The sequence below is a fragment of the Aegilops tauschii genome, chromosome 7, assembly GCF_002575655.3.
Source record: "Aegilops tauschii subsp. strangulata cultivar AL8/78 chromosome 7, Aet v6.0, whole genome shotgun sequence".
Taxonomy (NCBI): Eukaryota; Viridiplantae; Streptophyta; class Magnoliopsida; order Poales; family Poaceae; genus Aegilops; species Aegilops tauschii.
Window position 1 is genome coordinate 467,012,472 of NC_053041.3, and position 21,677 is coordinate 467,034,148.

General features: G+C 47.8%; 2 protein-coding genes across 2 annotated transcripts; one reads left to right on the forward strand and one right to left on the reverse strand.

Annotated features, from left to right (window-relative positions):
* Nucleotides 1-1,776: 1,776 nt before the first annotated feature.
* Nucleotides 1,777-3,661, reverse strand: LOC109748940 (pectate lyase-like). The gene is made up of 2 exons (XM_020307946.3): nt 2,622-3,661; nt 1,777-2,534 (listed from the first exon to the last, which is right to left on the reverse strand). Exons 1-2 carry the CDS (start codon nt 3,593-3,595, stop codon nt 2,174-2,176), a joined length of 1,335 nt encoding a protein of 444 aa, XP_020163535.1. The 5' UTR covers nt 3,596-3,661; the 3' UTR covers nt 1,777-2,173.
* A 975-nt stretch (nt 3,662-4,636) lies between these two features.
* On the forward strand, nt 4,637-6,090 carry LOC109748938 (uncharacterized). The gene is made up of 3 exons (XM_020307943.1): nt 4,637-4,714; nt 4,807-4,953; nt 5,431-6,090. The coding sequence occupies exons 1-3, from the start codon at nt 4,637-4,639 to the stop codon at nt 6,088-6,090; spliced, it is 885 nt and encodes a 294-aa protein (XP_020163532.1).
* The last annotated feature ends 15,587 nt before the right edge of the window (nt 6,091-21,677 follow it).

Genomic DNA, 21,677 nt, shown 5'->3' on the forward strand with positions numbered 1-21,677 from the left:
ATAACCAATTTATTATTGCCTCTAGGGCATATTTCCAACAAGATATTGCGTGATCATAGGAATTTTTTTAAAATTGCATGCTATATTCCCCAACATCCGTGTTATCTATATTGAACTTGTTCTATTAAAAAATCATTTCTAAAGGAACACCTATGCACTACCTACAAGTATTAGTAAAAAATATACAATTTATTCGAATACAAGCATATTTTATTTGTAGAAAAAAATACATAGGAATGATGGTCAAAATACATTTTGTCTACTTTGTACAATTCGTAAACGAGTATTAGGTCCTAGGTTTAGTTTGATAAATGTTATGGTGTGCACAAGGCCTAATATTGCTCATGCGGTTATTATTACCTGCTATTGGACAAATTACTGTATCATCAAACCACGCCCTCCATCAACACAATAGTAGATATGTGTCCTTGTTTTAGTTGTTAGTCGACACTCTTGTTTGTTACCTAAGGGCTTCATTCTTAAAGCTGAACAATTGTTGGTCCAAGTATCCCCACATGGTGGTGTGTTGAAAGCCCAACATCAACCCACAAAGTCCAACACGTGTGGCCCATTGATCTGATTTGCATCCAACAGTTGTGAGTGCACCACAGTGAAGTGAGGGGAGAAGAAAATCATAGCCATTCCACTCAGCTGGTGGGTTGTCGTCGTGAGAGTGAAAGAGGGCACACAACAAGAAGACATGGAGGTGTGTTAGCAGCCCAACATCGGCCGATAAGTCGAACATGCATTTGCATCCAACTATCGTGAGTGCTTCCTAATGAAGTGAGGGAAGAAGAAAACCCTAGTCACTCCACTCAGCTGGTGGTGGCTTCCATTGTGAGAGTGCAAGAGAGCACACAATAAGAGCACAACCTTTGACAGAGAGAGAGAAGGAGGAGAGAGGTTCTGTCCAGATTTGCCGCATCTGACTAGAAGATGTTTAAGCTGGTGATTGGAGGCTCAAACGTGCTTGAATTGACAACAAATTTGATGGGATCGTCCTTATTTTAGGTATTTCGATGTGGTTAGCTGATTTAAAGATTGGGTCAGTGGAGCATCTAATTGAGTGTGGTTTTGTCGGTTCGTACCGTTGTAGTTTCAACACAAAGTAGTTTTAGGAGATGCATAGATTGGGTAAGCAAACAATGTCGTACTGAGCTAAATTCTTTAGGGGATCTCATGAATTCGTGTGTATGTGTGCATGCCAAATTTGATATTGTTTGATTCAGCGATTTAAAAGCAGTTTGCAAAATTCAGAAACAAACACAAGTTGTGTTACTCTGCTTTGCTTCTCGTGGTGGTGGTGGTTGTTGTTGCCGGTTGGCAACATTGAGAGAGGTCCTAGAGATGACTTTGTTCTCACCATCCTAATGGTGAAGTCGTGTGAGCCACAACGATGGTTTTTCCACGTTAAATTAAGTGTCACATGTGCATGTTGTTTGACTTTATTCTATTATTTACTAGTTCTTTTTTATGGAACGTTGCTAACTAATTGGTTGAAACTATCCTCAAAATTCACTACGAGTGAAAAGGGTCGTTTGTATATTTGTTGTGTCGGTGAAATTGTGCATTAAAAATAAACATAGATCCAGAGATTCCATTTCAAATAGGTTAATCTTTTGAACTGACAGCTGAATCCATGAGCAGGCAAGAGACAACCTGGCCCAAAGGTTCAGGCCAGATTGTAGGAAGTGGGTAATTGTCCAGCCCGAACAACAACAAGCTTGTTTCTAAAAATGTTTTCATCGGCGCGGGGAAAATTGCACACATGTTCACTTGCGTATTTTGCATGTATGCATGTATAGAAAGTTGAAATAAAATTGTAGAAATAAACAGACGATAAACCTTAAAATAACAGTTAACAAATTAGTCTCGGCCCTCTTCAATATTTGCATGCCTTCTGTCGGGCCCTCCACCTCCCCTAAGTAAGCAGGATGACCTAGACAGAAACATGTTCTCTCTCTGCCCTTCATCCCCTCCGCGTCGCCTGGCCGCTGACACGGCGAATGCACGTACAAGAACAACCTACAGGGCCCTCTGATCTGAACCCCGTAGACTACTCAAATGTCCTAGTAATACATACACGAATCTTTGAGTAAAAGAATTGAACAAAGCTATAGAATTGAAGATTCGGAAGGGATCGGCTCCGGCCGGCCGGCGGGGCCACCAAGGTTTAGCAGGGCTTGCCGGGCTTGCACGGCAAGCAGCCGGCGAAGCGCGTGAGCCTGGTGACGTACGATCCCGGCTTGGGCGGGATGAGGTCATCCTTCTCGAACTTCCTCTGGTTGGGGCCGCCGCTGTCGGCGAAGACGGCGTCGTTGAGCATCAGGTCCCCCTCCGAGTGCCACACCCAGTTCTTCCACTCCGCCTCCTCCGCGTACAGCCGCTTCGTGATCAGCTTCGCCGCCAGGTTCGGCGGCGCGATGTAGCGGTTCCCCTGGCTGATGATGGTCGGGTTCTTGCTGCCGCCGATGGCGTACATGAGCCAGTGGGTGTAGTCGTTGTTCACCACGTGGAAGAATCCCCATCGGCACCTGATAATCAAGCAAGAAAAAATGATTTATAAATGTTGTGAGCACAAATTAACCAGCTTAATTTTAGCTTGAGATGATGATGATGACCTTGGCATTCTCTGCACGAGGCCTCTTCCGAAGTGGTTGAAGGCGACGGTGATCTGCATGATCTCGTCCTTGGGGTTGCTGTCGCTGGAGCCGAAGAGCATGACGTCGTTGTGGTTGGTGAGGTGGCAGTTGGAGATGGTGACGCCGGTGGACTGGTCGATGACGTCGATGAGGCCGTCCTGGCAGGTGGCGAGGGAGAGGTGGTCGAGCCACACGTCGGTGGAGCCGAAGACGCTCACGCCGTCGCCGTCGGACTGGGTGCGGAACCCGGCGTGCTGCGGCGAGTCCCGGATCCTGCCGCCCTTGCCCACGATGAGGTCGTTCACGTGGATGTTGTGGATGATCACGTTGTGCGCGTACTGCACGGTCACCTGCGCGCCGTCGGCGATGCGCAGCTGCCCGCCGCGGCCGTCGATGGTCTTGTTGCTGCCGACCAGCAGCTCCTCCTTGAGCTTGATCAGCATGGGCCTGGCGAAGATGATCCACAGGGGCTCATTCTGGATCACGGCCCACCGGAGCGTGCCCGGCCGCGGCTCCAGCACGTCGTCGTCGCTGCCGTCCGTGACGATGTAGATCTTCCCACCCAGCCCGCCCGTGGCGTGCCTCCCGAACCCCTGCGCGCACCGCGCCAGACGCATCCGGTCCGTCGCCCAGTCGTCGCGGCACCGCCAGCACCGGTCGATCGGGTTCGTCGCCTGGCACGGCCCGGCGAACTTCTTGTGCAGTCCCAGCAACTTCCTCCTCGACCCACTCTCCTCCCGAACGGCTCTGTGGACGGCGCGGTTCAAGCTGTTGGCGACCTCGATGGGGTTGGGATGGTAGGCGGCCTCCGCGCGGGCTCTGGCCTCCAGCTGGCGCCGCTGCCAGTACTCGTCGAACTCGCCGATGTTGGCCTCCGACACGGCCGCCGCCGCCAGGAAGAAGACGGCGTACAGGAGCAAGGAGACGGGCCTGCTCCACTGGAACCCCTCCATGGTTCCTTTATTACTGTAGTAGATTGTTATTCACCGTTAGGATCGATCGAGCTCCCCTCCTCCTACCTCGTGATGGCCTTGATTTTTAGTTGTATGAAGGTAGGACGGTGAGCTCCATCAGGGACATTGCTCGTTCCAGGTGACGAGGAACGGGGAGGAATATATAGCTCGGCCGGGCGTGTCTAGAAGAGAGTGGTGTATAATTAGGGAGTGGTGAAGCGACGATAGAGGAGAGCGCAACTCGCGCATGCCTCCGTACCTTGTCGCCATGCCCATGAGTGAAGGTGATTCAGGGAGCGTGCTCGGCCCATGCATGCCTCTCGCTCCGGTGTTTAGAGTCTCTTATCTTACTATTCTTGGGTTGCTATGCATAGCATATGCAACATTTCGAACACCATAATGTGAGGGCATCATCTTGATTATCCCTACCTTATTTTATTTTTATTTTGGCGGAAAGAACCGAGATCTATTTTCTATTATATAAAGGTTATTAATAAGAAGCACAAACCACCTCAAACATAATAATAATCACATCAAGAACCATGCACCATCAAACAACCACTATTGTTGTCAGAGCGAGTTGCTAACGTGGCTTTGTCACCGCTCCCCTATCGGAGCCAGCTTGACCTTGTTGATGACAGCTGGAAAACCTTTGTGCACGTGCTCGTAAGGATGAGTTAATTGCAAGGAACTACCACGCTTCGGCATGTTGTGACGAATCAGTACCGCTAGTCACTTTTTTTGCCATGCAGTACCAACACTAAGCCTAAGTGTTGCAAAATGGTCTGACAGCCGTATAAGCGCGTATTGACCACGTATCTGACCTATCGGGCCCACGTGTCAGGTGCCACGGTGGCTTACCCGCGCGCACCCGCTCGGTAACTCTCGCACCCGTCTTGGTCGCTCCATGTAGCCGGGTCCGGTCGAACCCAACCGGAGCCTGCCGCACTCTGTCCCTCTCCTCGCCCCATCGCCCTCGTCTCTCCAGTCGCCGCCGCCGCTCGCCGCGCAGACCCCCGCGTCCGCCACCGCCGCCGCGCCATGGTCTTCGAGGATGAGAGCAGCGACGACTTGTCCGGCCTGCAGATCTCCTCCGACGACGACGGGATGCATTATCAGGTCAGTGGTAGAGCTAGGGTTAGGGTTAGGTGATTTGGGGATTTGGGGATTTGATGATCTGGTTTTCTGATTTGAGGATTTGCTCCCTGTAGATTCCTGCTAGGATTGAAGACCAAGACTACAATGGCTTGGAGAAGGCACCAGAGGGGCTCTGCGTGGAGCATCGGCTGCCAACTGAGCGCCGTATAGCTTTTGAATCATTTGAGACGGGCAGGAGGTTTCTAGTTTGTGCTCAGCCTGTAAGATTGATGCTCTCTCATGTTCACTGTAATATAGTTACTACTACTGATGATGAAGCACATTGTTTACCATTTAGTAGTTTTGATGCTTATAGTACTGATGCTCACTGCAATAGCTTAGTTGGCTATGTTCACTGTAATATATTTATGGTTTAGTTATTTCTTAGTAGTTCTGATGATTATGGTTTTGATGCTTATGTTCACTGTAATATATATATGGGCAGCAGCTTAGTTGGCAGTGGAGAAGCTCATAGTTTAGTTATTTATTAGTACTGAAGCTCACTGCAACATGTTGTGTAGGCATGTGTTGTTAGTTGATTGAGGCAGTGTAGATGCTAATTTTTAATTGAGTAGCATTGTTTAGTTGGCCACATGTATAGATTGTAGTTCTTATGTTGTTAGTTGATTTTTTGAAAGTGCCCTTTCATAATGGTAATTCTTCAGAGAGTAACAATATAAGTGTTTGCTATATTGCAGGAAGCTGTCAATTGTGGTTTCCTTGCTTGGGTTGACCCAGAGTGGCCTCCCACAATGCAAAATGCATTGTTGAAGCTTTGGGAAATGTTTGAAGACAGCAGGACTGCTAGGAGGAAGGATAACCTGGAAAGTTCACTTACTATCCACCACCTTAAAGAAGAGAAAAGGAATCTGGATGCCAACTATGACAAACTAGTTGAAGATGTCCATCAACTTCTCAATGCCCAGGAGGACAGGGTGTTGGATTTAAGCTATGTGCAGGCTAAGGAGAAGAGAGCTGAGGTTGCCACTGCATCAGTTGTGGCTGCCATGAAGAATGAGATGGAGAAGAAAGAGGCAGAGAACTTCAAGATGCAAGAGAAGTACAAAGTGTTGATGAACCTGGTAGAAGCTCAAGGCAGTGTCATTAGGAACTTGAAGATGAATCATTTGAAAGAGAAGGAAAAGCTAGCCGAAGGCAACAACAATTTAAAGATTCAGGTTGATGAGCTCACCCAGTCTGTGAAAAAACTAACAGAAGAGAATGTGCAGTTCAAGAGGGGACATGAGAATCTGATAAAATGCAGGGATGAGTTAAAGCTCCAGCTTGCTGTGCAGTTCAAGTCACTGGAGAAGAGCAAAGAGAAGTTGAAGTTGATCCATGACATCTTGAAGGAGTGAGGTAGATGAAGATGATCTGGGTAGATGAAGCAGAGCATACCTATCATGATATAAGTTGCTTTGATAGAAGGCTTTGCTAATCTTTTGTGAAGGGTGGTTTAGTTAAGTGTAATGTATGGATGTAGTAGTTGTGAACAATGTTGAACTCCACTATGCTATGGTCTTTAGCCAATGTTGTAAGAATCTAGTAATTATGGCTATAAGAATACTTGTAAACTAACGAATCCGTGGCCAAATCAAACATTAGAGCAAAAAAATGTTGACGTGGCCACTGTCAACAGGGATTGCTCTGAGTGGTGGCCCTGGTTATTAAAGCAATGTGCAGGGGTGAACAGGAAACAATTTGTGCATTTGGGGGAAAACTAGGGTTAGGCAACGGCGGAGGCGATTCCTGAGCGGGCTGGCGGCGGAGGCGATCTCGCAGGCGGCGGCGGCGGCTGCGTCCAAGTCAATGTCAATCTCGTGGTCTTCAGGTCGTTCTCAGGCTCCCAGCTTCCGTCGAGCCTCTGGAAGGAGAGGGGACGAATCGAGGTCGTCGGTGCCCTACCGTGAGAGCCCGATGGCGTATGAGCCGGAGAAGCTCTGCTGGTGCAGGCCGCGTAGGAAGGCGCCGAGATGGATCTCATGGAGCCGTCAGAACCCATGCAGGAGGTACTACGCCTACGTGGATGCCATGGTAAATTTCATTTTTGTTCTACTTTTCTGTTCATTAGATCTTCTCCCCTCTCAAACCCTGATTTCTGTTGGTACAGCATGGTGGTTGTGGCTTCCTTGAATGGCATGATGATCCTCTGCCGAAGTTTTTGAGTGATTTGATTGGAGATTTGCGAGATGAAGTGTGTAGGCTGAGAGGTGAATCAAGTGTTGGTGTGTTTGAAGATGACAGTGCAGTTGTAGCTCTGCCTAAAGCTCAAAGAGGAAGAGAGGTGGTGGCTTTGGAAGATCAGCTCAAGGAGAAAAATGCAGAGATAGATGCACTGAAGGAGAAATATCATAATGTTGTCTTTCTTTTTCTTGTCTTTGTGGTAGGTTTAGTGACAGCTAAGATGCTCCTGCAGTAAGCTTGTTTAGTACTGGTCAGTGGTTTAGACTCAAGCTTGTTTTGGCACTGAAGATGCAAGTTGTGGTCAGGTTGATCCTTGTAAGTTAGTGTCAGGTTGATCCTTGTTAAGGAGAGATGCAAGTTAGTGTTAGTTGTGGTCAGGTTGATCTTTGCAAGTTAGTGTCAGGTGTTGCAAGTTAGTGTCAGGTTTGATCCTACTGTTGTTGATCCTAGTAATGTGTCAGGTGTCTTTGTAAAAAAGATTTGGTATGTTCATCCTAGTAATGAAGTATGTGGCCATTGTGGCATTATCATCCAGTTTGTGCATGGTTTCTTGACACATGTGCATTGAGTTGTTTCACAAAAGCCAAATGAACAAATATCTTGACACATGAGCATGGTTTCTTGACATAATATTGATAGGAGCATTGAGTTGTTCACAAGTGCCAAATGAGCATTGAGTTGTTTCACAAATGCCAAATGAACAACACAAAAAGCATTGAGTTGTTCACAAGTGCCAAATGACCAAATATTGCAGATATTGCAGGCATAATATGTTGACAGGAGCATCATATGTCCACAAATGACCAGAAAATACATGGTTTGTAGCACAAATAACTTAGTTCACATCAGAATCAACTTAGTACTCCATTAGAACATACATCAGTTTTGTAGCACAACTAACTTAGTTCACATCTTCTAGTACTCCATCAGACCAAAGTAGCAACATTCTCTCACTCAAGTGTTACCACTGGCAGTAAAGAATGACATCAAGCGAGTATAATTCCCTGGGACACTTGAAGGAGCACCAGAAGTAGAAGGACCAGAAGATGAAGCTCCTGCAGCAAATCTTGGGGCAGTGAAAGGCCTTGCAAATCTTGCACTTGCACTAGCTGGCCCTCTAGCAGATCTTGAAGTAGATCTTGCAGTAGCAGATCTAGCAGTAGCAGATCTTGCACTAGCAGATCTTGCAGAAGCAGACCTTGTTGGTGGCTGCTGTGATCCTGATGGAGTATCTTCATTCCTTGATCTTGCAGGTGCCTTGCAAACATACAAGGAAACATGATAGTTAGTCACAAAGGTTTAGCACAAAAAACATAGAAGGAAAGAAGACCAATTAGCAAGTACAATTCACAAGGGTTTACCACATGCTTGTTTTTTCCTCATAGCCAACTCTGGTCTCAACTGTTGCATGCAGTTGGTATACCTATGGCCTTGGAGCCCACAGTTGCTGCATGTTATAGTGGCCATTCTTGAACTGTCCTTTGGTTTTGGAACCTCAAATCTGCCCTTTATTCTCTTCTCTTTCCTTCTCCCCTTCTTCACATGAAATTTGGGTGGCTCTATGTCTGGTCCACTTGTCCTTGTCCAATCATGTTCACCAGGAACTAGATATATCATTGGTTCATATGCAGCAAGATAAAAAGGTTTTTTGAAGAAATTGCAGACATAGTCCTCTGGAAATCTTTTTGCCTTGTTAATTGCTGATATTGCATGGTTGCATGGTATGCCAGACAGGTCCCACTTTCTGCAGCCACATGTATAAACTTCCAAGTTTACAGCATGTGTTTGCTGCCCACTGGTCACTTGCCAAAGATTTACACCAGCTTGATTAGGTTTGCAGAATCCGGCCCTTTCCTTTTCTTCCTCAAGCTTCTCAGCATAATGTGGTGTGATCTCCCACAGAGATGCCTTTCCTCTCTCTCTGTTTGTATGCCACCTCACCATCTGCTTGTCCTTAATACCATCAATCATGGTCCTAATAGGTTTTTTTCTAAAATCTAGGATGTACTTGTTGAACACCTCAGACAGGTTGTTTACAACCAAGTCTGTCTTGCAGTTAGTGTCAAAAGCATGCCTAGCCCATGTGTGCTTAGGTATTCCACTTAGCCACTTCCAAGCTTCCTCACTCTCATTTTTCAAGTCATTCATGGAAATGTTAAACTTGTGCTGGTTATAAGCATAGCTGGCATTATCCATGCATTTCTTAAGATCTTCCCCCCTAAACCCAACATTCTGGAAATTTGCATAGAGGTGTCTAAGGCAAAATCTTTGATGACAGTTTGGAAAAACTTGGTTTACTGCATTTAGTAGCCCCTGTTCACATAGCATGCTAGACTTAGCTGTTGTACTACTACATCTAGAACATAACATGCTAATGCAGAAGAACATAAAAGCAAGAACATAACAGAAAGATGCATGCATACCTTCTGTCTATCAGACATGGTAGTATAAGGCCCAAATTTGCCAACTTCTCCTCCTAGACATATCTTCAGTTGGTGTAGAAACCAACACCAGTTAACTGTGTCCTCTTGTCCAACAACAGCAAATGCAAGTGGGAAAATATTATTATTCCCATCTCTTCCAGTGGCAGCTAGGATTTGAGCACCAGTGGCGAGCTTAATAAAGCATCCATCAACACCTGTTGTTGCAACCAATGAACAATTTAAACTTCTACAAAGCATTACTAAACAATATATTTAAGTATAAATAACTATAAAGCACCACTGTAAGGGCATATTTATCCCTAAGATGTTTTGGTGATTGATGACAATGCTTTTGCGGACTAATCGTGTGCATTGAGTGTTTTTCAGAGATTCATCCTTTTGGCACGAGACGATTCCCTCCCCTCAGAGCTAGAAGCGAAGACGGTGTAGTCCTTTCGGATTAGTTTGGTGGACTAGTTTCATAGGGATCACCGTACTATCAAGAGGGGGTCCGTTTTGGAAAGGCTAGGGCGGAATCATCACGTACACTTCCTTTGCCCCTCCCTCCGAGCCTTTCCGTTTCGATGATGGACTCGTTTCTCTTCTCAGTGTGCCCTCTCTGGTCCCAGCGGTAGTACCGCGGGCCGGAGCGGTAGTACCGCTTGGGTGCTACAAGCGGTAGTACCGCTCTGGAGCGGTAGTACCGCCCAGAGCAGTAGTACCGCTGGTAGCCCCCAACTGTGTGCTCTCTCTGGTCCCAGCGGTAGTACCGCGGGACGGAGCGGTAGTACCGCTTGGGTGCCACAAGCGGTAGTACCGCTCTGGGAGCGGTAGTACCGCTCCAGAGCAGTAGTACCGCTAGTAGCCCCCAGCCGTAGTACCGCAGTGGTCTCGTGCTAGTACCGCCTCGATTCTAGGGCTCTTTTTCGTGTCGGGTTTTACGGTACTGGCCGCGGCTGTGGGGGGCCGTAGTACCGCTCGTATGCGGTAGTACCGCCCTCCCACCGCGGTAGTACCGCTGTGGGCCAAGCGGTAGTACCGCGATGAGGAGCGGTAGTACCGCTTATAGTGGCAAGCGGTAGTACCGCTGGCACAGCGATAGTACCGCTCTCTGCGGGGCAGAAGTGGGGTAACGGTTGGTTTGTTCCCCCCACTATATAAAGGGGTCTTCTTCCCCAAAGTTGACCTACCTCTTTCCCCAAAAGCTCCATTGTTGCTCCAAGCTCCATTTTCGCCCGATCTCTCTCCCTAGCCAATCAAACTTGTTGATTTGCTCGGGATTGGTTGAGAAGGCCACGATCTACACTTCCACCAAGAGAAATTTGATTCCCCCCCACTTATCCCTAGCGGATCTTGTTACTCTTGGGTGTTTGAGCACCCTAGACGGTTGAGGTCACCGCGGAGCCATAGTCCATTGTGGTGAAGCTTTGTGGTGTCGTTGGGAGCCTCCAATTAAGTTATGGAGATTGCCCCAACCTTGTTTGTAAAGGTCCGGTCGCCGCCTTCAAGGGCACCAATAGTGGAATCACGGCATCTCGCATTGTGTGAGGGCGTGAGGAGAATACGGTGGCCCTAGTGGCTTCTTGGGGAGCATTGTGCCTCCACACCGCTCCAACGGAGACGTACTTCCCTTCAAAAGGAAGGAACTTCGGTAACACATCCTCGTCTTCACCAGCTCCACTCTTGGTTATCTCGTTCCTTTACTTTCGCAAGTTTACTCGGGTTATATCTCTTACTTGCTTGCGTGCTTGTTGTCATTGCATCATATAGGTTGTTCACTTAGTTGCATATCTAGACAACCTATTTTGATGCAAAGTTTAATTTGGTAAAGAAAAGCTAAAAATAGTTAGTTGCCTATTCTCCCCCCCCCCCTCTAGTCAACTATATCGATCCTTTCAATTGGTATCAGAGCCAGGTTTCTTTATTAAGGACTTTACTGTCCAAAGAGTATGGTTGACATCGTAGACGGTGCGGAGGAGCACTCCGGTGAGAATCCAGTCTCGTCTACGGGAGATGGGGGAACCGCGGTCTCTCGTGAGGAATTCAATGTGGCGTTGGACACATTGAAAACCTCCATGACGACCAAGGTCGAAAGCATGTTGAATAAATTCTTAGAAGGGCTTAAACTTACCACCGTACCGTTGAAAGTGGGTGATAAAAATGGGACCAGCATCTTTGCCCATGTGGAACCTCCACCTGTCTATGGTGGACCGCTCCCTTCCACTCATTTGAATCATGCCGGCCCAGCCCCTAAGATTGAGAAGAATGTAGATTTTGATTCTTGGGTCTATCGTTTTAAGCGTCATTTAAATCATGTGAACACTAACCTTTGGAGAATCATTGAAGAGGGTTTTTATCCGCATGACCGAAGTAACTTCACTCCTAGAGAAGTTGTGGATCATCAATTCAATGAGAATGCTCTCTTCATCATCCAAGAAGCAATCCCACCCGAAGATCTTCCTCATCTCCGGCCTTACACCGTGGCCAAAGATGCTTGGCTCCAAGTTGTTTCCCTCTATCGGGGAAGCGCAAGCATTCAACGCTCCAACTATGAAGTGGTGCAAGATGAAGCCGACGAGTTTGCAATGAAAGAAGATGAAGAACCTCGTGAGCTTTTTCGGAGAGTAACCAAACTCACGGTCTCTCTCCGAGATCATGGAAGTAAGGACACGGATGACAATTGGATCAAGCGCAAATTCCTCAAGGCAATGATGCCCTACCACAAAGCCATGTCCTCCGTAATTCGTCAAAGGCCGGACTTCCACACCTTATCATCAAGTGAAGTGTTGGATGAATTTGTTGCTATGAGCATCTTGGACAAGACCGCCGACAATGCGGTTCTTCGTTCTCAAAGAGTAAAGAAGCCCAACCTTGCTTTAAAGGCCAAGGTTAGTATGGAGGAAGAGGATGAAGAGGAAGAAGAGGAGGGCAACCTCGAAGATACGAAGTATGCCTATCATGAACACATGGCTCTTGCTTCAAGGCAATTTTGGAGCAAGAAGAACACAAGGACAAACTTCAACAAGAGCAATTCAAGTGGCGCAAACGGCAAGCAACGGATGAGGACTTGCTTCAATTGTGGCAATGTGAGCCACTTTGTTGCGGAGTGCCCTTACGAGAAGAGGGAAGACAATGGTGGCAAGCTCATTAGAAAAGACAAGGCCAAGTCGTTCCCCAACAAGAGCAACTTCACCAAGAAGACTCCTCCCAAGGTGTTGGTGGTACAAGAAGAGTACAATGAGGATGATGACGATGATGAAGATGGTGAGTCGGTTGCCATGGCCTCCGTTGCCATTGCGGAGACTCCACGGGTGTCTCTCTTCGACTCACCCAATGAGAACATCACCGCCAAGTGCCTCATGGCTAAAGCCACAAATAAGGTAACCTCCAACATCAAAACTACCATCATTAATCATCCTTCTTCGACGGATAGCATTGATGAACATGAGGGGACAAATGTGGAGGAAAATGAGTTTGAGATCTTTATGGGTAAACTCAAGGGTAAATCCAAGAAGCACTTCGTTGCTCTCTTGGAACAACTTGGTGAAGCCAATGACATGATCGAGGCTCACGAAGATACCATCTCTAAGATGAAGGGGCATAGTCGTGACTATGCCGATGAGATTTTGGATCTTTCCAATGCTCTTGACAAAGAGCGTGGTCTTCGTTTGGCTCTTGAGGAGTCATACAACGATGATCATGCTAAGTTAAAGAAAGATCTTGATCATGCTCTTGTTGTGTCTCGTGTGCTAAACTCTGAGAAGGCAAAACTTGGGGTTGATCTTGCTAGACTTAAAGACGAGTTTGACATTCTCGACAAGTCTCACAAGGTCTTGAAGGGTGCTCATGCTAGCCTCAAGGAGTCTCATGATCAACTCCAAGTAATGCTAACGAAGGAGAAAGCCACCTTTCCTCATATGGTGTTAATTGATAATGCAAATGCTACTAACCCTTGTTGTGAGCATGTGCATCTTGTTGAGGAGAATGCTAAGTTGAAGGAGCAACTTGAGAAAGGCCTTGTGTCATGCATACAAGGTGAGAAGAGCCTCAACGACCTTTTGAGAAACCAAAAGGAAGTTGTAGCCAAGGAGGGGATTGGGTTCACTCCCAAGCCCAAAACAAGAAGAAGAATGACAAGACCAAATGACCTCCCCCTCTCAAGCAAACTTTTGTGAAAGAGGGAGAGGGTACTTCCAAGGAGAAGAAGAACAATGCGAAGGGTGACGGTGTCAAGAAGGGCAATTCCACCCCATCCAACAAAGTCGGCGACTTTAATCCTTCTTATGTGTTATGTCGTGCAAGTGATGGACATGTTTATGCCAAATTTGTTGGTTCTCCTCATGAGTATATTGAATGGTCCATTTGGGTTCCTAAGACCCTTGTTACTAACATCAAAGGACCCATTACAAAATGGGTACCTAAAACCAAGCATTGATCTCTTGTAGGTGTTTGCTTCCGGTGGGGGATCATGGTTGCTCGATAGTGGAGCTACAAATCATATGACCGGAAGCAAGGACTTGGTGGTGGACGTGCACAAGATTCCATCTATGCCCACCAATGTCGAGTGGGGTGATGCCTCGTCTTCTAAGGTATTGGGACTCGGCAAAGTTGTCATTTCTCATGATCTCACGATCGAGAAGGTCATGCTAGTTGAGTCCCTTGCATACAATTTACTTTCCGTTCGTCAACTTGCTATCATGGGCTTTGCCAGTTTCTTTGATATTGATATCGTGGCCCTCTTGTGGAGCAAGACTCTTAAAGTAGCCTTTGTTGGGCATGTCGAGAACGGTCTCTATGTGATTAACTTTTCGGAGCGACCCACTAAGACCGCGACATGCCTAATGGCTAAAGTTGACGTGGGATGGCTTTGGCATCGCCGTTTAGCCCATGTCAATATGAGATCTTTGCAAAGTCTTCTCAAGGGGGACCATGTCCGTGGACTAACGAACGTTAATTTTGCTAAAGATCGTGCTTGCAGTGCTTGTATCGAAGGAAAGCTTCATGAGAAGGCTCACCCTCCCATGACTCTCATTTACTCGAAGAGGCCCTTGGAGCTTCTTCATTTGGATCTCTTTGGGCCTCCATCCTTTGATAGTCTTGGGGGTAGAAAATATTGCTTGGTAATTGTGGATGACTATTCTAGATACACTTGGGTGTATTTTTTCAAGAGGAAGAGTGAGACCCAACAAACAGTCATTGACTTTGCAAATGAAGCCCAACGTCAACACAATGAAAAGATCTTGACTATAAGAAGTGACAACGGCACCGAGTTCAAGAACTACACCCTGGATGAGTTTCTTAGTGATGAGGGGATCAAGCATCAATATTCCGCACCTTACACCCCTCAACAAAATGGTGTTGTGGAGAGGAAGAACCGGACGTTGATGGATGCGGCAAGGACCATGATGGCGGAGTTCAAGTCTCCATACAACTTTTGGGCCGAAGCCATCAACACCGCGTGTCATCCTTCAAATCGGCTCTATCTCCGCAAAGGCTTGAACAAGACTCCATATGAGATACTCACTGGTAACAAGCCCAACCTCAAGTATTTTCGGGTGTTCGGGTGTAAGTGTTTCATTCTCAAGAAAGGTGTTCGTTTGTCTAAATTTGAGACTAGAGCTCATGAGGGCATATTTGTTGGTTATGCTACAAACTCCCATGCTTACCGTGTCCTCAATAAGTCCACGGGACTTATTGAGGAGACATGTAACGTGGAGTTTGATGAGAATAACGGCTCCCAAGTGGAGCAAAGTGGTACTTGTGATGTAGGTGATGAAATTCCTCCCCAAGCCATAAGAAGAATGGGTGTTGGATATATCCTGCCCATTGAGGAACCCCTTGTGGCCGAAGGAGAAGGACAATGCCCACTCAAGTGGAGCCATCACCAACCCAAGACCCACACGCTTCCGAAGAACAAAGTGAAGGCCCTCAACCTCATGAACAAGATTAAGGGCAAGATCAAACTCAAGATGGTGGTGATCCACCAAATGATGCCCAAGGTCAAGTTCCTCCCCTCGAGCAAGTTCAAGATCAAGAACAAGCTCAAGACGACACTCAAGATGATCAAGTAACCCCTCCTCACTTCACTTCCGAGGAGGAATTGGAGCGTCGTGCCGCTAAGATCGCTTCCAAGCTCACCACCAAAGGTCATCTCATGGAGAATGTGGTTGGAAGCCTAAGAAAGGGGGTAAGCACTCGTAGACAATTAGCAAACTATTGTGAACATCATGCGTTTGTTTCTTGTGTCGAACCCCAAAAGGTTTATGAAGCGCTCGAGGACCCGGATTGTCTCAACGCCATGCATGAAGAACTCAACAACTTCGAACGTAACCAAGTGTGGAAGTTAGTGCCAAGGCCAACCGGAAATCATAATGTCATTGGAACCAAGTGGATATTCAAGAACAAGCAAGACGCTCATGGAATCATTGTTCGCAACAAGGCTCGTCTGGTGGCACAAGGCTACTCCCAAGTCGAGGGTATCGACTACGGTGAAACCTTTGCCCCCGTCGCTCGCCTTGAATCTATTCGTTTGTTGATTGCTTATGCTTCTCATCATAATTTCACATTGCAACAAATGGATGTGAAGAGTGCTTTTCTTAATGGTCCCATAAATGAGTTGGTATATGTCAAACAACCCCCCGGGTTCGAAGATCCCTATTTTCCCGATCTTGTGTATCAACTCCACAAGGCGCTCTATGGCCTTAAACAAGCCCCACGTGCATGGTATGAGCATCTTACGGAGTTGTTACAAGATCGTGGATTCGAAATCGGGAAAATCGACCCCACTCTTTTTACTAAGAAGGTCAAAGGGGAGTTGTTTGTGTGCCAACTATATGTTGATGATATTATTTTTGGTTCCCCTAACAAAGCCTTCAATGAAGAATTTGCCGCTCTCATGACCTCAAAGTTCAAGATGTCTATGATGGGAGAGTTGAAGTTCTTTCTCGGATTCGAAATCAAACAAAGAAGAGAAGGAACCTTCATCAACCAAGCCACATACACTCAAGACATGCTAAAGAGATTCAAGCTAAGTGATGTCAAGCCGGCTTCCACTCCAATGCCCACCAAGTGCCAGCTTGACATTGATCCCAATGGTAAAGCGGTGGATCAAAAGGTATATCGCTCCATGATTGGATCCTTGCTTTACCTTTGTGCATCTAGACCGGATATCATGTTGAGTGTGGGAATATGTGCACGGTTTCAAGCCGCACCTAAGGAAAGCCACTTTGTGGCGGTCAAGCGAATCTTTCGATATTTGGCTCATACCCCAAACTTTGGCCTATGGTACCCAAGAGGAGCAAACTTCAAGCTTGTAGGTTATTCGGACTCCGATTGGTCGGGAGACAAAGTGGATAGGAAGTCCACTTCTGGAGGGTGCCAATTTCTTGGTTGCTCTTTGGTAAGTTAGTCTTCTAAAAAGCAAAGTTGTGTGTCTCTCTCGTCCACCGAAGCAGAGTATGTGGCGGCCGGAAGTTGTTGTGCACAACTATTATGGATGAGGCAAACTTTAAAGGATTACGGTGTCATTTGTGACAAAGTGTCTCTTTGGTGTGACAATGAAAGTGCTACCAAGATTTATCTCAACCCGGTGCAACACTTCAAGACAAAGCATATTGAGATTCGGTATCACTTCATCCGGGATCATATTAGGCGAGGGGAGATCGAGCTCAACTATGTCAACACTCATGATAACCTTGCAGATATTTTCACGAAGCCATTGGATGAAGCAAGATTTCGCGAGTTAAGGCATGAGCTAAATATCATTGATTCGAGCAATGTGGTTTGAACCTTTGCACACCCCTCACCCCCTCACATTCATTGTGCATTCTTGTCTAGGTGTAGGCATGGACGTAGGGGGAGTGTTGTTCTCTCAATGAACTTTCCCTCCCCCCACAATGCATAAACTGATCTCACTCTTTCACATTAGCCATTTTTTATGGTACTTTTGCTTCAAAGACGAGCTTTGGTCATGGGCCCAAGGATAATTCTTCGCGGTGCCATACCAAGTGACTCAAACATAGGTGGCCTCGGCCACCGCCCTCTCGTATAGAGGCGTGTGATTCTTGTTCTCTTGCTAGTGCTCTTGTTGGTCTTCTTGCCGTTGTTTCCCGTCTTTCGTTTTGCACCATATGTGTTGAGTCTGGTTTGAGTTGCGCTGGGCGGTACTACCGTTGTGAAGGCGCGGTACTACCGCTGGAGCGGTACTACCGCTCCACGGAGCGGTACTACCGCTTATGTGGCTAAGCGGTACTACCGCCCATCACCACGGTACTACCGCTGAGGGGCGGGGCCAGGGGGTTAAGTCGTGGGCAGGGGTGGTTTCCTCCACCCCATACCCATTTGCTTCGTCCCCTGGTTCCTCTTCCTCTCTCTCCAGCGCCATCTCGCCGCGGGAGGGCTCCGGCGGCCCTCCGTCTCCGGACCGTCCCTCTCCATTCCCTTCGGTGGAGTCGATCCCCACCTCGTCCTCTTGCCTTGGATGCCGGTATTGCCCCCGTTCCTTTTCTCTTCTTGTCTAGTTTTCAGATCTCGCGTTTTAGGGGCAGTAGTAGTTGCATCTCTAGATTTTTGGCCAAATCTAGGCTTGAGTAGGTTGGAGAAGGCAACTAGACTCTTTGGATTGATGTTTGGTAGGTTTATTTTTGAATTTGGCATCCCCGGTAGTGCCGGATCTGACCACGGCAGTAGGGATCCTCCGTGCCCCGTCTCGGGCGGTACTACCGCCCATATTGCGCGGTACTACGGCCAGAGCGGTACTACCGCTGGGAGGGCACGGTACTACCGCTTGTGCGGTACTGCCGCAGTACAGGCACGGTACTACCGCCGGATGCACAGTTCCATCGTTTCCTACCACATGTTGATCCATTTGTGTTGTGTTTATTTGGTTTTGATCGTTCCTTCTGGTTGTTTCTTGTGTCTGTGTGTTTGGTTCCAGGTGATGAACATCCTGAGCAGCAAGTCCGCCGTGTCAACCCCGGGCGTTCAACGTCAAAGCGGTACCGCTCATCTGAGACTGCAGGTGGTTCTTCCTGTGCTCCACCGCCGGCAGGGGGTGCTTCCTCAAGTGCTAATCCTCCTCGCAAGAAGAAGATTGCCAGCCGACCGAAGCGAAGTGGCAAGAAAGTGACTGAGATGTCTAGCAAGGAATTCTGGGACAGGCGTCGGCGCAACCCCTATGAGGAAGACCAAGAACCCAACCTTGTCAATCGCCCGTTCTGGAACCGGTTTCAGTATGCCACATACTTTGATGTGATCAAGGCTAAGAAGAACCTCTTTGTCAATGTTCATTCCATCAACACGGAGGTTATGGAGAAGGACCTTGAGTACTTTGGTGATGCCCTTTAGATGTGCTCTCAGTTGAACATTCTCAGGATCATGCAGTTCAACAAGGACTTTGATGCAGATTTGTTGGTACAGTTCTTTGCCATGGTTCACCTAGGAACTGATGCAGACAGGACTCTGACTTGGATGACTAATGGGAAGGTGCTAGCTGTCAAGTGGCAGGCCTTCATGGGGCTGCTTGAGGTGGAAGATCAAGGGCTCGAGACTCCAGTCGGTTTTCGTCCTCACCAAAATGTTACCTCCACTCACAAGCAAGCCCTCTGGCCCTACTGTACTCAGAAGGTCAACCCTGAGACCAGGAAGGAAACCTATGAGTTGTCTGCCTATCTGGACATCCTTCACCGTATCTTCCGCGAGACTCTCTTCCCTCGTATTGGGAATCTGGACATGGTACACTCTTATCTTGTGGACATGCTTCTCTTCTGCCAGCGTGAGAAGGAAGCAAACACCGGCGAGTCCCTGGACATCTCTCATGTCATGTGGTCTGAACTTCTGGCGGCTGTTTCTGAGCGCAAGTGCCCAATTTATGGTCCGTTCATTATGTTGCTTATTGAGAGGGCCTAGAGACATACCTATCCTGAGGAGCAGCTGGAAACTAGAGAGTTGGTCTCTCATGAGATCAAGCGTCTGAGGAAGAAGGATAATTGGGGTAGATCTGGAGTTCCATCTTCTGCTGCTGCCATGGAGACCGAGGACGAGGCTGATGCGGTGATGATGATGAGGATTATGTGCCTCCTGGGACAGAGCCTTCTGCGGCAGAGCCCTCTTGGGCAAAGAAGCTCAAACGCAAGATGAAGAAGCTGTTATGCATGGAGTCTCACGGTCAGTACTTGACTCATGTGGCTGAGAAGAAGGCAAGGGGACGTCATAAGGAGCTTATGCGTCAGATGGGTGCGACCGTCACCAGCGGCTCTGAGGGTCAGATTACTGAGGAGGAGGAGTGGATCCAGCAGCACTGTCCGTGGACCGATTCAGATGCCGAGCAGTTTCCGGGCGAGGACGGCAGTGCAGATGATCACGCAGAGTCCTGATGTTCGAGATCCTCAGCATGCTCTCACCTGGAGCCGTAGGTTAGATCTTTGCCCCTTTTGGTGTCTCGATGCCAAAGGGGGAGAGAGTTTAGGGATTTGCGTCGTTGTGTTGCGAGTGTGTCTTTGCCTTTGTGCTTTCGTTGTGTGCTACCTTGTGCTTTGCTTGGTTTTGTGTTCTGTGAGACTTTAGTTCAAGTCATATGGTGTGAGACATATGCTACCCTATCCTTATCATATCTTTATCTTTGTCTCTAGTCATTTGATATCTCATGAGTTATATGCTTCATTATGTTATATATCCTGCTATCTTGTATCTCGCTTAGGTTGTTGGTCTCTAAAATACAGGGGGGGTGTTGATCCTAGTATGCGTGTCGTGCAGTCCAAAGCAATTATCTTGATGGCACACATCTAGGGGGAGCCCGTCTATATTTTAGAGATTTGGGGTTTGCTTATGTCCTTTGTCTTTTCCCAGTTGTGCAAATCCCGTATTGTCATCAATCCACCAAAAAGGGAGAGATTGTAAGGGCATATTTATCCCTAAGATGTTTTGGTGATTGATGACAATGCTTTTGCGGACTAATCGTGTGCATTGAGTGTTTTTCAGATATTCATCCTTTTGGCACGAGACGATTCCCTCCCCTCGGAGCTAGAAGCGAAGACAGTGTAGTCCTTTCAGATTAGTTTGGTGGACTAGTTTCATAGGGATCACCGTACTATCAAGAGGGGGTCCGTTTTGGAAAGGCTAGGGCGGAATCATCACGTACACTTCCTTTGCCCCTCCCTCCGAGCCTTTCCGTTTCGATGATGGGCTCATTTCTCTTCTCAGTGTGCCCTCTCTGGTCCCAGCGGTCGTACCGCGGGCCGAAGCGGTAGTACCGCTTGGGTGCTACAAGCGGTAGTACCGCTCTGGAGCGGTAGTACCGCCCAGAGCAGTAGTACCGCTGGTAGCCCCCAACTGTGTGCTCTCTCTGGTCCCAGCAGTAGTACCGCGGGACGGAGCGGTAGTACCGCTTGGGTGCCACAAGCGGTAGTACCGCTCTGGGAGCGGTAGTACCGCTCCAGAGCAGTAGTACCGCTAGTAGCCCCCAGCCGTAGTACCGCGGTGGTCTCGTGCTAGTACCGCCTCGATTCGAGGGCTTTTTTTCATGTCGGGTTTTACGGTACTGGCCGCGGCTATGGGGGGCCGTAGTACCGCTCGTATGCGGTAGTACCGCCCTCCCACCGCGGTAGTACCGCTGTGGGCCAAGCGGTAGTACCGCGATGAGGAGCGGTAGTACCGCTTATAGTGGCAAGCGGTAGTACCGCTGGCACAGCGGTAGTACCGCTCTTTGCGGGGCAGAAGTGGGGTAACGGTTGGTTTGTTCCCCCCACTATATAAAGGGGTCTTCTTCCCCAAAGTTGACCTACCTCTTTCCCCAAAAGCTCCATTGTTGCTCCAAGCTCCATTTTTGCCCGATCTCTCTCCCTAGCCAATCAAACTTGTTGATTTGCTCGGGATTGGTTGAGAAGGCCACGATCTACACTTCCACCAAGAGAAATTTGATTCCCCCCACTTATCCCTAGCGGATCTTGTTACTCTTGGGTGTTTGAGCACCCTAGACGGTTGAGGTCACCGCGGAGCCATAGTACATTGTGGTGAAGCTTTGTGGTGTCGTTGGGAGCCTCCAATTAAGTTGTGGAGATTGCCCCAACCTTGTTTGTAAAGGTCCGGTCGCCGCCTTCAAGGGCACCAATAGTGGAATCACGGCATCTCGCATTGTGTGAGGGCGTGAGGAGAATACAGTGGCCCTAGTGGCTTCTTGGGGAGCATTGTGCCTCCACACCGCTCCAACGGAGACGTACTTCCCTTCAAAAGGAAGGAACTTCGGTAACACATCCTCGTCTTCACCAGCTCCACTCTTGGTTATCTCGTTCCTTTACTTTCGCAAGTTTACTCGGGTTATATCTCTTACTTGCTTGCGTGCT

Excerpts from the sequence above, each read along its gene's own strand:
- LOC109748940 (XM_020307946.3), bottom strand. The coding sequence starts at position 3,595 with ATGGAGGGGTTCCAGTGGAGCAGGCCCGTCTCCTTGCTCCTGTACGCC. Across the intron at positions 2,535-2,621 it reads CTCGTGCAGAGAATGCCAAG|GTGCCGATGGGGATTCTTCC; the intron begins GTCATCATCATC and ends CTTGATTATCAG.
- LOC109748938 (XM_020307943.1), top strand. The coding sequence starts at position 4,637 with ATGGTCTTCGAGGATGAGAGCAGCGACGACTTGTCCGGCCTGCAGATC. Across the intron at positions 4,715-4,806 it reads ACGACGGGATGCATTATCAG|ATTCCTGCTAGGATTGAAGA; the intron begins GTCAGTGGTAGA and ends TGCTCCCTGTAG. Across the intron at positions 4,954-5,430 it reads TTCTAGTTTGTGCTCAGCCT|GAAGCTGTCAATTGTGGTTT; the intron begins GTAAGATTGATG and ends GCTATATTGCAG.